This window comes from Erithacus rubecula (genome assembly GCF_903797595.1).
Source record: "Erithacus rubecula genome assembly, chromosome: 17".
NCBI classification, from domain to species: Eukaryota; Metazoa; Chordata; class Aves; order Passeriformes; family Muscicapidae; genus Erithacus; species Erithacus rubecula.
In genome coordinates, this window is record NC_136669.1 from 12,881,228 (window position 1) to 12,897,379 (window position 16,152).

The 16,152-nt window shown below is 54.5% G+C and overlaps 1 protein-coding gene across 3 annotated transcripts in view; it reads left to right on the forward strand.

The window, feature by feature from the left end:
• The first annotated feature begins 10,857 nt into the window (after window positions 1–10,857).
• The window catches only part of AXIN1 (axin 1), a 68,877-nt gene continuing 63,582 nt past the window's right edge, over window positions 10,858–16,152 (forward strand). For 2 of the 3 annotated variants that reach the window (XM_079320806.1, XM_079320807.1), the window contains exons 1-2: window positions 10,859–11,116; window positions 13,091–14,062. In XM_079320806.1, coding sequence (XP_079176932.1) covers window positions 13,185–14,062 — 878 coding nt within the window. In that variant the 5' untranslated portion in view covers window positions 10,859–11,116; window positions 13,091–13,184. Of the gene's footprint in view, window positions 11,117–13,090; window positions 14,063–16,152 lie in introns of all 3 variants that reach the window. The other variant, XM_079320808.1, reaches the window with a different exon arrangement.

Sequence of the window (16,152 nt, forward strand, 5' to 3'; positions counted from 1 at the left end):
GGGATTTACCCAGGAGAGGGCTGTTGCCCTGGGACGGGGGAATCACCTTCTTCAAGGAGATGGGATACAACTGATGTGGGAGTAGAAGTGTCCATGCTGTGAAGAGCCGGCGCTGCTGGGGAAGAGAAGTGGAGATCACACCTGGACTCACCTTGTCTTCCCAACACGGCACAGCAGAGACCAGAGCCGAGGAACCTGGAAAGGAAATAAAACCAGCAGCAGCAAAGGGCAGGTGGGACATGAGTGGGGACCACATGGCCACAGCCTGGCTGATGTGGGTGCTGGGCCAGGAGGAGGGGGGAGCTGGTGGGAATGAGATGAGAGGGGTTGAGGTGGCGGCTGTGGATGCTGGAGGTGAGCAGGGCACACCTGCTCAAGCACTGGGTATGGCCTGTCCTGAACAATAGGCTCCCCTGGAGCAGTTCTGGGTCCATGGATGGCCAGGCTGGGTCCATACTGATTGAAAACAGATGTGAACTGCATGGCTGGACAGGCATTGCTTGCCACAGGGTGAGGATGGGGCTGAGCCAGCAGGGAACTCTGCACAGCAAGGAACTGGGGTTTCTGGTGGGTGTGACCTTACCCAGGAGCCCATGGCCCTCCCAGGATACCATTGACTCCAAAATGTCCTTATTCCTGCTGTGGGTAGCTCAGTGCCATCCAAGGCCAGTGGCTCATGTGTAGCCATGAGGATTTTCGGTAAGAACGCGGAAAGGAAACAGCAATGGAGAGAAACCAAAAGGACTCACCCCAGAGGGCTTGCCCAAGGTTTTGTCCTCATGATAAGGGGCACCAGAGGAGTCCCTCTGCCGAGGGTGGGGGGCTCACTGCACCCCCAGATGCTGTCTGAGGTGGGCACAGGCATTCATCCATTGGGATAGTGCTTACAAGGCACTGACAGCAACAAGTGACCCGGGGAGGAAACAGCCTCACAGGGATTTATTTGGCTGTTACTGCAAGCCCTGGGTCAAGCTGCTCTGCTCTTGCTGCACTCACAGATACTGGGAATCCTCCAGTACTACAGACCCCTCCAGTGGGGTTAAAATGGCCAATGCCAGAAGCTTCTACAGGGAATGGATGCACAAACAGTGATTAAGCAGAAAGCTGTGAGTCACCAGCCCTGGACAGTCCATCCTGAGATCCACTAAGGGATCCATGGGACAGGAGTCAGGAATGTGGATGCCAGCCTGAAGCAGAGGCTCTTTGGAAGGCTGAAGTGCAGTGGAGGCTCACTGAGCCTCCCTAGACAACCTAGACAGTTGCTCTGATCATCACCAAGGCATTCCCAAAGCTCCTGACTGCTCCACATTGTCCATCCAGAGGTCTGCCCAGCACAGCAGCTGCCAGGCCACACTGATACATGAGGAGCACAAACCACCTGGGAGACAGAGGATGAGAGTTCAGGCTGAATCATTAATTTCCATCAGGCAGTTTTCATGTCAGGGGTCTCTAGGCACCTGTTGAATATAAGACTAAGAAAAATAGGCAGAGGTAGAAATGTTCAGCTTTGGAGACCTGAAAAAACCCCTCTGTTGGGAAGAGTGAGACAGACCTCCTGGGCAGACACCTCTGCTGCATGTCCCACTGCAGGCCAAAGCTCAGGTGGGCTGGGATGATTCCTGGCATTGACTGGTGTCTCCTGGGACATTGTCCACAAGGTGGTCACCCAAGACCATGGGCACTCACCTCACAGCCCTGGGAGGGTCACAGAAGTGTGGGAAGAGGAACCAAAGTCCATGTCAAGCTCCTCTGTGGCACGTGTTCTCCGTGGCCTTGGCGCACTGGGAAAGATGCTGCCAATAGGAAGAGTCTCAGTCCAAGGTCTGGACAAGATTTGGAGCTGTACATCTGCTTCCAGATGTGTTTTCTCCTGTCTTGACCCTCTGTAATTATAAAGAATCAGGATGAAACACAATACAAGGTTGGATTTGCTCACATTTGCCAGCCATGGGTTCTCTGGAGGCTGGTCATGGTGCCAGCCAGCAAGTGTCCATGGCAGGACTTCTGACAGGAGGTGCACTGGTAAGGGAATGCCCAGCAGGACAATCAAAGTGGGAACCTATTCTCTGGGAGAACAACAGGAGAGCCCTGAGGTGAGATGGCCAAGGCTGTGAGGCTCTGGCTGCTGTCAGCTCCCACTGTGGGGGAGAGGAGCTGCACAGGCTGAGGGTGTGTGAGATGGTTAGACATGACATGGGTGGACACCAGGTGGTGTCTCCAACCCTGCAGAGCCAGGGAGTGGCAGGAGCTTCTGTGTCCTGATGGGGACAGGGGACAAAGGGCTGGGAAGTAGCTACTGTGGAAGATAGCCCAAGGCTTGGCTTCTGGAGGAGATGGGGCATTCAAAGCTGTCTGGCCTGATGCTCACATCTCCAAGGAGCAGTTCTTGTAATCTCTTCCCCAGGGAAGTGGGAGATGCCATGGGATGCTCATGATCACAATTCCATGACTCCCCCTGCTCCCAGACATTCAGTCCTGGAGAGGACTTGGCTCTGCAGTGGTTCACCTGTGGTTCACAGGAAGGGGAGATTTCAGGAGAGGCAGTCAGGCAGAGCTGCCAAGTGCCGAGCATAGGTGACAGACCCAAAGCACTACCAGAAGGGGACAGGGAATCCCACTGCTGACATCCAGTGCCAGTTTGACTTGGCTGTGGAACAAGCCTTGAATCCCTCTGAATACAGACTTCTCTTCTTTTCTGAGCTTCCTCCCATAGCAAAATAATTTTGTGAGCAGTTTCTCCCATTTCCTGTCAGGATAAGACCAACACTTTCTGTATCAATTCACCTCATGCTGGAAAGCCTTGAGATGAGTCAATGCCAAGATGACCTCCTGGGCTTGTGCTAGGGCTGCTAAAGCACCAGAAGAGTCTGGAGACTCTCCCCTACATGTGTGGACAAATGGCACCCCCAGCTCATCAGCCAGGACTGTCCCCTGCAGGAGGAAGCAGGTCAGCCCCAGGCACCAGAATTTTGGCTGGTCCATCAGTGCTGAGCCTTTCCTGGCACTGTCCCACTCACTCCCACCATAGAGGAGGAACCGAATCTCCTGTGACCCTTGGGCAGGTCACTGGGGGTGGAGGAGCTCCAGGACCTGCCTGTGCTGAGCCCTGGCCACTTTCACTGGGTGCTGGTGACACACCAGTGCAGGGGTCCATCCCCCAGCTCAGCCAGGAGGGGTGGCCCTGTCTGGGGAGGTGGCACAGGATGGCTGCTCTGAGGAAGGGCCACCTCAGAGGGAAGATGGCCAAGGAGGGCAACCCCACCTGCAGCTGGGGATTTTCAAGGTGCTGCTGGGAAGCAGGAGGCTGGAAAGGGGTGATGAAGGCTGGAGTCTCTGTGTGGGTAGAGAGAGATCTCAGAGGGTCTGTGGCTATCCCACCAGAGAGCTGAAAGAGCAGAGGCTCCCAGAAGTGTCCTGCCAGGACTGGGGGTCCCCCTGCTGGGGCTGGCCTGTCCCCCTGGCCTGGATGCACCCAGTCCTGCAGCACAGAGTGTGTTGTGCCACAGAAGGGGCCAGTGAGGGCTCTGGCTGGCAGACTGTGACCTCCTGCCAGCACAGCTGCCCTGCCTGACACCGGCAGCCCCAGGAGCCCACTGCTGGCAGTTAGCTGCCAGTGGCAATTCAATTCTGGCTGCCTAGGTACCCAGAGCCAACACTTCCCCAGGGCATGGCATCACTCAGAGGAGCTTTTGGGGCATCTAATGCCCTGTCTGAGGAGCTTGAGGCTGAGAAAATCATTCTGCAGGGAAATAAGAGGTGCAAATGCTGTGGGGCTTCCCTCAGCAGCACTCAATGTGATCTCTGGGACCCTTTGCCCAGGCCTGGCTCAGGTTTGGACCTCAGCAAACCAGCCACAACCTCAGCTGCCACTGTCACTTCATGGGCTCAGAGCTCTCCAGGTGAAGGACAACGGTGAGTTGGAAACTAAAGTGTACCTGTCAGGCACAGTGCAGAGATAAAATTATTTCTAGAGCTTGCCCTGGATGCATGAGCGTTTCTGAGATGTCCTCACAAGCCTCCCTGCACCCAGCAAAGCCGACAATAAACCCGTGGGCCACTAGGTGGACTCACAACAAACCGAAATTGCAGGATAGAGAGCTCCCTGAGCATCTGCCTCATCTCGGGGGGGAAAACCTCGCCAAAGCACAGGCACCGTCAGCGAGAGTCGTCCCAGGAGAGAACAGAGAAACAGCAGCGTGTGTCCAGCTGGTCACTGCCTGGTCACCTGAGTGGAAAATTAGCCAAAACATAGTCACCAGGCCTTACTTGACACAAAAATGTTGCCAGCTCCCTGGGAGAGCTGATCCTCCAGGAGGAGAGAGCCAGGATCGTGGGGACCAGCTCCCCAGGCTGCACTGCTGATGGAGATCATATCCAAAGGGTCACACTGGAAACCTTGGGGCTGCAGGGCACATCAAGGCACCACTGAGCACTGAGGTGGCTCTTGCCAGCTGAGGTGCCAGCTGAGCTGGTGGTCACAGTTAAGCCAGAAGATCTTGCCCAGCATTACAAAACAGGTCTGTGAGAGCAGAGCAGCCAGTATTTCTGCACTGACCAGCCTTCCCCCAGCCCCAAACAGCCCAGATCACAGTCATGGATGGCTGGGTAAAGGAAATCCATCTTCCCCAGCAGAATGAAGCAGGTAGAATTACCACAGGCTGCTCTGGATAACCCTGCTGCAGGAGCCAGCTGTCTCCACAGGTTCTTCTCATCCCATCCCACCGTGGGGACACTGGAGCAGAGGGCAAGCGTGGCCTGGGCAGGTGGGTGGGCCCTGGCTCTGCAGTGGGGCTTGGGAACCAGGGACAGGGCTGTCCCCTGACACTGCTGCTCCCTCCTGCCCCAGCTCTGTAAGCTGGGACCATTCCAGCAGGGACAACCACACCAGAGGCCCTGTGCTCAAGACAGAGCACACCCTGCTCCAGACATCGCCCTCTCACAGAGGCAAGATGTGAAGTGTGTCCTTCAGGACCATGGGAACAGGTTCCACTCCTGTGAGTGGGGAGCACAGGGTGCCCCTGTCTGGCCCAGGTCCCTTGGAAACATCTCCTGGGTAGGGTGGTCTCAGCAGGGACAAGCTGACATCTCTTCTCTCCACAGAGTGGCATTTCTGGGATGTGTGTGGATGGCATCCCACCCCTGGCACCCCGAGAGGAGCAGCGAGCCTGGTGGTCTGGAGCATGGAGAGGCAGGAGTGCAGGGCACAAGCCTGGGCTGGGCCCCAAAGGTGGGTGCAGGAAGGTGTGTGGGGTGTTCCTGGGGGATGCTCACCTTCACTGGCTGGGCATGAAGAGCACTGGGCATTGGTGCTGCTGGCTGAGCTCCTCTGCCATTGCTTTTGGCAGAGAAGGTTGATCAAAACCAGGGGAGCTGTAGAGTCTGGGATGTGGCAGGGATCTGTCAGGTCTTGAATGTGGCAGGGTCTCAGATCTAACAGGGATCTGTGAGGATCTCTTTGCTCTGCAAAAAGATAAGGGAACCTTTCCCCAAAAGCAGCACAGAGGCCAGTGGGGAGGGCTGGAGGACACACCAAGGATCTGGCACCCTTATCAGTTTTTCAGTTCACACACTTCTACACCACAGCCCCGAGCTGGCATGGGAGCCCAGGGCTTATCTGGGTAGGACAGCAGTAAGAAGAGAAGCCCATGTGAGCAAAAAGGGCTTTGCCCAGTCAGGGCAGAGGAACATTAGCTGATATGGTCACTGGCTGTTACTGGGGTTATGAATGCTGCAAACCAAGCAGAGGAGAGTGGCCATGAGCTGCTGTGAATCTCCCTGGGCTGGGTGGAATGGAGGAGAAGGAGTATGGGGAAAGCTTGGCCAAAACTCCAGTCCTGAGCCCAAAACATGAGGCTAGAGGTGGCTGACAGTCAGAAAGGAGCTGGGGTAGTCTGAGGGCGGGTGGTAGGAGGGTCACACAAGTGTGGGAAGACAAAAGTCCACGTCAAGCTCCTCTGTGAAGAGGGAGCTGGGTGAGCAGCACACCCAGAACAGCCTCCCAAGGCATGGCATGAGCTCATCCATTATCTTTTTTTTGAGGAAACTTCAGGTTTGGGGCTCTGTAATCCAGTGGAAAGGGCAAAGCAGAGCTGGGAGAAAGAGGCTGATGCCAGGGTAAGCACAAAGAGAAACACCTGGAGATGAAGGCAGAGCAAAGCCCTGGGAGAACAGGCCAGGGTGCTGGGACACTGCAGGGCTCAGGGTTATGCATTGGGGTTTCCATCTGCCATTTGGGCATCTGCACCACCATGGGCAAACCCTGGCAGCAGCAAAAAAAACCAGTTCAGACAGCTGCTTTAGCTGGTCCAGGCCCTCCTCCCCCTACACTCCTGGAAGAACATCACCCTGGCTACAGTTTTTGTTATTTCTGATGTGAGCAGCAAAGCTTTTTGCCCCTTCCATGTGCTCCAGGCCTGTACCCCAGCATAAACATGGGATTTGCAAACAAGCACCCATGTGGGAACAGGAGTGAACAGGGTAACTGGGATGATTTTTCTGGAGGGGAAGGATCTGAGTGCCAAACCCTGCAACCTTCCTACTGCCTGGAACAGGCTCCACCACAGCCTTTATAAAAGAACAGGATCTGAATGAAAAGGCATAACTTGGTGTCCAAACAGTGCTTCATCCTTTTTACCCAGCACTAGAAGCAACGTATTTGCCTCCTTGAGCTGGGGAATCCAAAGAAGGAGGCACACCCATGCTGCCCGTGGGACCTGCACCCACAGCTCCACTTTGGCCTGCTTTGGCAGGCTGACATGGCCAGGTGGGCAGGTATCTTCAGACCCTGTAAGAAGGGATGCTCTGTTTGAAATCAGCATCACCCATTTCCATTCTTGGCCCCAGCCCTGGCACAGCTGTCAATGGGCATCCTCACAGCCCACACTGAGATCTGCTCCATCCATCCCTCCCAGGGAGGCAGGCACTCTCATCCAGCCCCCAGCCCTATCCACTTCTCTGCTTTGTTCTCCTGCCAGCCATACCCTGTGGCTCTGCTTGCTTGTCCCCTCCGTGGCAGTGCCACTGGGCTATTGGTGCCTCATCCCAGCCAGGCTCTTTGGGATGCTCTGGATTCCTGGTGCCACAACACCAAAGCTTTTATCTTGAATGCTAATGCATTTTTTCCTCCTTTTCTGTAAGCATCATCTTGCCAGCAGTCCAAGAGAGAGCTGTCAGCCGCCTCTTGGGGGTAGTCTCTTGTACCCCAGGACATTATTTTCTTGTAACACTTTTAATTTAAATCATTCAATCATTATTTTCTTTGGCCATCATTGGTCATGCAGTCAAACCCCGGGTCTGAGGTTGCTGCAGGTCTGAGGTGGGAGGCAGCACACCCCTGTGAGCAAGCTGCCCTTTGCCCTGTCAGTGATCAGCGCAGAACCTCGTATTTCAGAGTATTTCTATCTATCCTCTAGTTCCAAAAAGGTTTTTGAAAACAAAACCACCGAATTTCGGCGTCGCTTATGACCTTGCAGGAGCCTTTTAAATGGCAGCTAAAGGTTGAACAGCACCATCTAGTGCGCTCGGTGCCGAAGGGACGCGGCCCCAGCCACGCAGGGCGCTGGCAGGGAGCGCTGCCGCCCCGCCACCGCCCTGGGCACGGGCTGCGCGCAGCCCGCCGCTCCCTGCAAACGGAGAATCCATCTGGGAGGACCCCAGCCGCTGCTGAAGCTGATCCAAGCGCTTTGGGATTTGAGCTTGTGGATCCCGAGCTACCTCTGCAGGAGGGGAGGGTGCTACAGAACACAGCCCCTTGTAAGGAGGTTCTGGAATTGCAGAAGTGCTGCTTGCATGCAGCACAGACTCTTCAGTTCCTTTTCTCCAGCGTTTGCTGTTTGTTGCTTCCAGGCAGAAAGGAATGTGCGCATCCTGGGAAGTGTCCAGCGCCCCAGGTTCACACAGGGCCAGCCTCAGTGGCAGGGTGACACCAGGGGTACACCAAAACACCACTGCCACCTCGGTGCTGGCAGTTTTGGTGTAAGGGTGATATTTGGGGTAAAAGGCAGAGCTTCATCATCAGTTGACTAAGAAGGGAAAATTACCAGATTTGGTTCACTGGCCTCAAAGACCTTGCAGTCTGATTCCTCTAGCACATGGCCAGGTGTGGTTTATCACCTGTTTGATGTCCTCAGATAAATCTGGAAGTGATTTTGGTCTCCAGTAGAGTGCAGGGATAAGTCTCCTTGTCATGAGACATCTGAGGGGTAAAAGGCGGGGAAGTGGCTCCAGAGGGAGCCCATGGCTTTCTCAGGCCCAAGCATCCCTGCTAGAGGACCAGAAAATAATGAAGCATCGTGAAGGCTTGGCATCAGCCTGTGGGAATTTGCTTCTTCTGGCCTAGGAAGGGGCAGCTGCCTTTGCTGGAGCAGGGCAGTGCTGGCTCTGCTTTCCCTGGGAGCATGCACAGAGTGATCCTGCACTGCTGGAAGGGACATTCCAGCTGGTCTGGAGGCCCCCTGGCTCTCTGTGTCCCTGGGGGTGGGATGGGGGCTGGTCCTCACTCTGGGCTCTGTCCCCTGAGCTGGGGGAATGTGCCAGGAGCTGGTGGGAGCAAGATGAGCCTCCAGCACTTCTCCCACCTCCCCAGCTCCAGCCCAACCCGAGAAGCAGTAGGAAGGTCAGGGAAGGATGGCAGCATGAGGGAGGGCATGTCACGCCCCAGCACTTCAACCACCTGCATCCTGCTGCATCACCCAGCACCTCGGGCTCTCCCTTGCCATGCAGAAATCTTGCTGTGGTTTCTCAAACAAACCCAGTTCAAGCCATGAACAAACAAACTCAGTTCAAATCATGAATCTTGCCGGGCCCTTTTGTGGGAGATGAAAAGCTCTCTAACATCTGATTGTCCCTCACCTATGAAATGGCTAAAGTGCTATAATAGAGATGCCTCTGGGGCTTCTTTAAACTTTCTGGGGAGGCTGCAGGCCTCAGCTGCCCCCCTGCAAAGCAAGACTCCCTTTTACCTCTCCTCCACCTTCTTCTGATTCCCCAGCATCCTTTCCAAAACACAGATGCTGGAACCCTCCTGCTGCAGCATCCAGCTCTGTCCCAGCTGGAAATCCCCCCTGCTCCTCCCACATTATCCCTCCTGGCTCCTAAACACCCCCGATCTGTCCTTGCCAGATCCCAGGTTTCTGTGTTCAGAGGACAGACCCTTTCACAGCTGCTTGCATTCAAGCACGTTTTATTTGCCAGGGACTCGGCTTGTGAAGTTTTCTACAGCTGTCTTGACCTTGTCCATGTCTCCTGCCCCTCTCATTTCCATCGCCCCGGCATTTTTCTCAGCAGGGTTTTTTAATCTATTTCTAGACCATTGATGGAAATACTGAATAGCACTGGGCTTCCCATCCAAGCCCGGACACCCACTGAGCTCGCTCCCATTCTGCAGGGATTCCCCATTGATGGCTGTCAGTTTGCCAGCTCCCAGCCCCTTTAAGGTGTCCCTCTTGATGTTGTATTGTGCTAATTTTTAATCAGAATAGTATATGGATTAAGTCACATGCCTGAACAGAGCTCAGGTCTATTATTTCTATGCCATAACCTTTATCAGCCAAACTTGTAATCTCTTCAAAGGATGACATCACAGTTTGACAAGAGCTATTTTCTCGAAACTAGGCTGATTGCATTAATTATATTCCCATCCTTTAATTCTTTACCAGCTGAATCCCACATCAGCTTTTCTATTATTACGCCTGAGATCAGTATTGCACTGCTACGTGTAAATCAGCTCCGAGCATTGTTCACATGAGAGAGTGCAAGGAGCTACATCATCCTGCCAGGCTCTGTGCTGGGGTGGGATGGGAAGTGTTACTGCCAGAGTGGATATTTGGGAGGTTTTTTTTAATTTCCCAGCAAAACTGGGAAAAAAATGTTACATTTCCAAAAGTGCTCCCTAAATACACTGAGGCAGGCAACTGTGGCAACCTCATAGCATAAGAAAGCAAAAATAGTACCTGTTGGAAATCATTCTGAGCGATTTCCGATTTTCAGAGGGTTGTCTAGTGGCTTGTTCGTTCAGCTTTTGGGATGATATCTAGGGTCTGGTTCAGAGTCTATCACTGCTTTTCAGGGAAGACACACGCTTTTGCACTTCTCTGTTGTGCTAGTCTCACTTGATCTCTGCGTCTGGCAATCCACTTCTCCCCTCCGTGTCTCCCATCACTGCAGCCTCAGAGCTGGAGCACCCCGCTCTCACAACCGAACATCCCGGGTTTGGGCAGTCTCCACGTGGTGTGACCCATTCCAGTCCACGCAGTGCCACCTTTTGGACAGTCTATGATTTCTCCCCGCGGCTGTGCCCAGCTCAGAGAAGCAGGACATACATTGCAGATTCCAAACCAGCTCTAGTTGTTGTTGCAGGCAAGAGCAGCTGGTGGACGAGTGCCCCTACATCCCCAGGCCCATGGTGCATGGTACAAACAGGACAAACCTCAGGTGTGTCACGGTGTTCGACACGGACAGAGCCGTGGAGGCCGGTGGTGTTTGAGGGTTGATGCATTTTCTGGGCAGAGCGCTTCGACGAGACCCTGGAGGTCGCCGAAGTTTTTCTGGGTCCGTCTCTGCCCGAGATACTCACGGGCTCCCTTCATCCAGGGCCGGAGCCACTCAGCCCCTGATGTGCCTACCCAGCCGGGGCTGTGCGGGCAGCCCAGCCCGCAGCCTCGGCCACGTGCCGGAGCTGTCCGGAGAGCCCAGCCCGTACACTCGGCACTGTGCTGCGGCTCCGGGGGCCGGGACCCCCGTGCTGCCGCGGGCCGGTGCTGCAGCGAGCGCGGGGCCTGCAGCCGCGCCGCCTCCCCGGGCCGGGCCGGGCCCGCTCCGCCCCGCTCCGCTCCGGCCGCCGCTCCCGCAGTACCGGGAGGGGGCGCGGGGGGCGCGGCTGAGCCGCCGTGCCGGGCTGGGAGGCAGCGGCGCAGGCGGAGCGGAGCGGAGCGGGGCTCGGCTCGCTGCTGCTGCTGCTCTCGCTCCCCGCCGCCGCCACCCGCCTGCGGCCGCGGCCATGGGCGTCCCGGGCCGCCCGCTTTGTGCCGCCGCCGCCCCTCCGGGCCGCCGCCGCCGCTGAGCCGCATGGGCCGGGCCCCGCGCCGCCCCGGGCCGCCGCCGCCGCCGCTCCGCGCGGGTGAGTGAGGCGGCCCCGGCCCAGGCCCTGCGCCGAGGCCGCGCCGAGGCCGCCGCGGGCGGGAGCGCGGGGCCGCGCCGGGGCCGCCGAGCCGGGCTAGGCCGCCCCGGGTGCGGGGGGAGGGCCGGGCGGGCCGGGAGGGCGAGCGGGGCCGGGGGCGGCGGCGGGGGGGCGGCGCGGGCCGCGTCCCGCGAAGTTGCCCGGGGGGCGGCGGGGGCCCCGCGCGGCGCCCTGTCAGCGGCGGGGCCGCCCCGGAGCCCTCCCGGCCCCGCGCCTCCCGCGGCCCGGCCGGGGATCCGCTCCGGAGCCGGGCGGGCGGCTCGGCCGGGCGCCTCGCGTGTCCTGCGGGAGGCTCCCCGGGGCTGCCCCGGCCGGGGCGCGGAGCCAGCGCCGCCCCGCCGCAACAATGCCCGGCGTGGCTGTGGGGCTGCGGTGCCGCTGCCCCGCGGGTCCCCTTCTCCCGGCCGGCGGTCACCGGGGACCTGCGCCCCAAACGGGGGGGGGGGGGCAATCCTGCGGTCGCTTCCAGAACCGAGGTGAAAACCACCCCGAAGCGCCCCGTGGTGCCGGAGCCCAGCCCCGTGCGCCGTGCCAGGGCAGGGGCAGCGTGCCGGGGCTCGGCCGGGTGTGAGCTCGGCGCTGGCTCCTGCCGCGCTGCTCGCGGGGCCCAGCCACCCTCGCTGGCCGCTCCTGGGCTGGCTGGGTTGTTCCACGATGGACAGGTGGGCTGTAGGGATAGGCACGGCATCGGTTCCTGATTTAGCCAGGATCAGGAAATGGGGGGAAAATGGTAAAGCAAAAATACTCGTTGGTATGGGCTTTGCCTTAAGAGGGAGGGCGAGTTAAAATGTGGCTTTCCTGGTGTGCTTTTACATGCAATTGAGTTAATCCAGTACAAGGAGTAATTTGTGAGGATGCTGGTGCTTTGCAGTACTTGGGGCTTAGAGGCTGACGCTGTTCTGTAACACAAGGCTTTTGCTACTCGCTTTAAATGATGAGGTTAATTTGAGCAGCAGAAGTAGCAACTCAGGGATTGCCCTTTTCTTCCTTCCCTGCCTTCCCCATACCTTCCATCCTCCATATTGACTCGTTGCTCTTGAAAAACATCATACTTGATCAGGTTTCCTTCTCAAGGTGGTTTTCTCATCTTCCTTTGATGACCTGATATTTTCCCAGGCTTGTAGCATGCAGTTTTGTTAGCGTAAATGAACCTTTTCTCAACGGCTTGCCTACAAAAAGCAGTGCTAGAACTGAGCTCCTGCACTAACATGCCCATCTGAAGCAAGAATGCAGTCCAGATGCCCAAAATATTAGGGTCAACGATGCATCTGGATTCCCCTAGAGCTAGATGAGGCGACGCGGCGTATTTCTGAAACGCAGAGATTTGTGAGGAATGTGGCTCTGGTATGTCACTTCAGCATAGGAAAGCCACCTGTGTTTGATTAAGGTGCAGCCCCGCTTTCAGGACTAACTGGATGTTCTTTAAAAATAATTTTCACAAGCCTTAAATTCCTGTTTAAGGATAAGAATTTACTAGATTCATAGTTAGATTAAAAACGTGTTGCCTTAGTGTGATGTGGTGTATGTCCTGTCCAGATAGGCAGTGCAGATGTGCTGGAGGCAGTGCAGAAGATGGCAAATGTCCTCTGGTGCCTGGGTATGGATCTCATGGATGTGAACATGCCAGGGTCGTGTATAAACCAGTGTTGGGAAATTGGCTGCTGTTTTAGCATGGTGTCAGCTGTATCAGTGATGCCAAATTCTGCATGTAAAGTTTTGGGATATTCTGTAACTGTTGCTTTTAGTCTCTTCCTGGTTTGAGCTCAGTTCCGTGTTCTCAAAAGTTACCAAGCCATTGATTCTGCTGAAAAACAGATGTTAGTACAGTAAAGGTGCAGAGCATAACCACTAGTTTGTTGTCTTAGAGTGCATATTTCCAGTGATACTCGCTTATTTTTTCCTTATCTGTTTCAGCCAAACAAACTTGTTCACCTTGGAGCTACAAATATTGGTGATTTGAGATTGGCGCTCATCCCTCACTGTTCCCACGCAAGCGAGGACCAGAAAAATGAATATCCAGGGGAAAGGCTTCCCCTTGGACCTCGGAGGAAGCTTCACTGAAGATGCTCCAAGGCCACCAGTTCCTGGTGAGGAGGGGGAGCTCGTGTCCACAGACCCAAGGCCAGTTAGCCATGGTTTCTACTCTGGAAAAGGTGATGTGGTCAGAAATGAGACGTCCACGGCAACACCGAGGCGCTCCGATTTGGATTTGGGGTACGAGCCCGAGGGGAGTGCTTCGCCAACTCCCCCCTACCTGAAGTGGGCCGAGTCACTGCACTCCTTGCTGGATGATCAAGATGGCATCAACCTCTTCAGGACTTTCCTGAAACAGGAGGACTGTGCGGATCTGCTGGACTTTTGGTTTGCCTGCAGTGGCTTCAGGAAGCTGGAGCCATGTGCGTCTAATGAGGAAAAAAGACTCAAGCTGGCAAAAGCCATTTACAAAAAATACATCCTCGACAACAATGGCATTGTGTCCCGGCAGATCAAACCAGCCACAAAAAGCTTCATCAAAGACTGTGTCATGAAACTGCAGATTGACCCTGACATGTTTGACCAGGCCCAAACAGAAATTCAGTGCATGATAGAAGACAATACCTACCCTTTGTTCCTTAAGTCGGATATTTATTTGGAATACACAAGGACAGGTGGGGAAAGTCCAAAAATTTATAGCGATCCGAGCTCGGGGTCTGGGACAGGTAAAGGGCTACCTGGTTATCTGCCAACTCTGAACGAGGATGAGGAGTGGAAGTGTGACCAAGAGGCCGAGCCCGAGGCCAGCAGGGACTCGGCGCCTTCCAGCAGGCTCACGCAGAAGCTGCTTCTGGAGACGGCCACGCAGCGCGCGGCCTCGGCACGGCGCTACAGCGAGGGCAGGGAGTTCAGGTAGGTGGGACTGGGTCGGGGAGCTGCCGTGGGCATGGGAGACCTTGGAAGACCATTGGTGCTGGGGAGCATCCACATTGGTACAGGATGGCATTGCTGAGTGGTTTGATGGAGTACAAAGTTTTGTTCGAAACTAATCGCGAGTTGTTCTAAAAGTGTCTTTAGCTGTTCCTGTCTGATAGTGGGAAATCATCCCTGCAGCGTGTTCTTCACCTGGAGAAACCGCTGCTGGAGGTGTTCTGGAAGCAGGTAGGGCTTGGTGGGCAGTGCAAAGCGCTCATGCTCGTGCAGGTGGCTGGGCAGGCTGCAGCACCAGGTTTGCCATAGCTTCCTCCAGCAGAAGGTCAGTGTTCAGGTACTGTAACGTGGGCGGGTACACCTGGTGGTGACACTTCCTGTGTGGAAATTGTCATGACCCACAATTAGGAGCTCACAGGAGATAGATACCCTCACCTTGGTGATGTGGGTAGGAGTGAAGCAGCATTGATGGTGCTCCCTGGTAATGGTACTTCTTTACATATGAAATTTCCAGCACTGAATTCTAGCAGTGTCAGACCAGAATCCCAAAATCCAGTTAAAATCATGCCCTGCTGAAGCTCTTCCCTTCATGAAAGTAATTGCTGGGAGTTTTTTTTTAACTGTAGGACTTGCACAGTTCTGCAGCCTGTTTTTTTCTGGGTCCCCCACCCACTTCCAGCCAACATGGATTTTGAAACTTGCTGAGAGCTCAGTTAAAATTCCAGACAATTAACTTAGCAGGGAGCTCTCTGGGATCAATAAGCATGTGTGTGTCTAACCCTTGCTGAATCAACAGAACCCGGCCAGAACACATTCCTACTTTTTTTCACCCTTTTTTTAAATAAAATCTCCTTGTTTTAAGACCTGCTTAGGCTAAAATCTGACGCTTTGTGAAGATTACGAAATGAAGTAGCTGAACTGTCCTCTTCAAAGCCTCCTGCCTTATGAAAAGCATTTCTGTGTTTAATCTCCCCCGGCTGTCCCTTTAGGCTGGCAGCTGGAAGCGCATCCCACCCCGCGCAAGGTCTCGGCGCCTTTCAGCTGGCAAAATGTTCTCGGTTTGATTCTTGTTTTCTTACAGATTTTGAGGAGGGAATGTTGCATGTGAAACTCTTGGGGAGGGGGAAAAAAGGGAATTCATGTGGGCTCCTGCTGTTTTAATCAGGAGTCAGAAAAAAAAATCCCAGTGTCTTGGGACTTTCCCATGGAATTAATGAAAAGCTTGAATGTGTCTTGAAGTGCATTTCACTGAGCAGTTGGGTGCTCACCATAAATGATTAGAAAAGTCTATGATTTAAGTATCTTGCTTTTTAAACAGTAATGGTGTTAAAATTGAAAATAACTTGAGGGTCAGCTATGTTTAGCTTCCTTACTCGACCAGGTAGTAAATCCCATGTGCAACACTGAGCTGTTAAGCTCCAGCTTCAAGAAAAAGGTGCACTTTACCCATTATCTGAATATATCTGTGCCAGTTGTAAAATGGTTTAAGAAATGTGCTGTGAAATAGAAGTGTTTTGAAGTAGAGTTCATCAGTCCTGGGCATTTTCATAGGAGATTGGAACAATGTGAAATAAATCTTTACCCGGAGGAGGGAAATCAGAGAAAATGTGTGGCTATAAATTTGTAGTGTCCAACAGCCTGTCATTTTGGCTGCTGACACTCTGCTGACCTGTGGGGTAGGGAGGCAAGGAAATGTTTGCAGTTCTCACCAGAGCAGGAGTTCACTTCTCAGCCTGGAGTAGCTGAAGATAAGGGATTTATTTTATTTTTTGAATGTTGGTCTGTCAGCTTCTGTGGTGTCCAGAGGATTGCTATGGAAGATGCTGCTGAACTGCATAATCTCTGCATTTTTTTTATTCCAAAAACTGCTGAGATACTAATTTATGAGGTGATTGTTCCTTTTTGAACAAGACCTTGTTGTTGGATGTTCCTGGATGTTGTGTAGCAATAGCAGTCTTGAACAAGCTGGTTTTTAAGCTGTAGCATCTTTATCCTTCAGACTTCTTGTTCATTTGCTTTCTCACCTGAGGAAGTGTGTTGGAAGCTGGGCAAGCTGCTTGCATCAGGAAGCA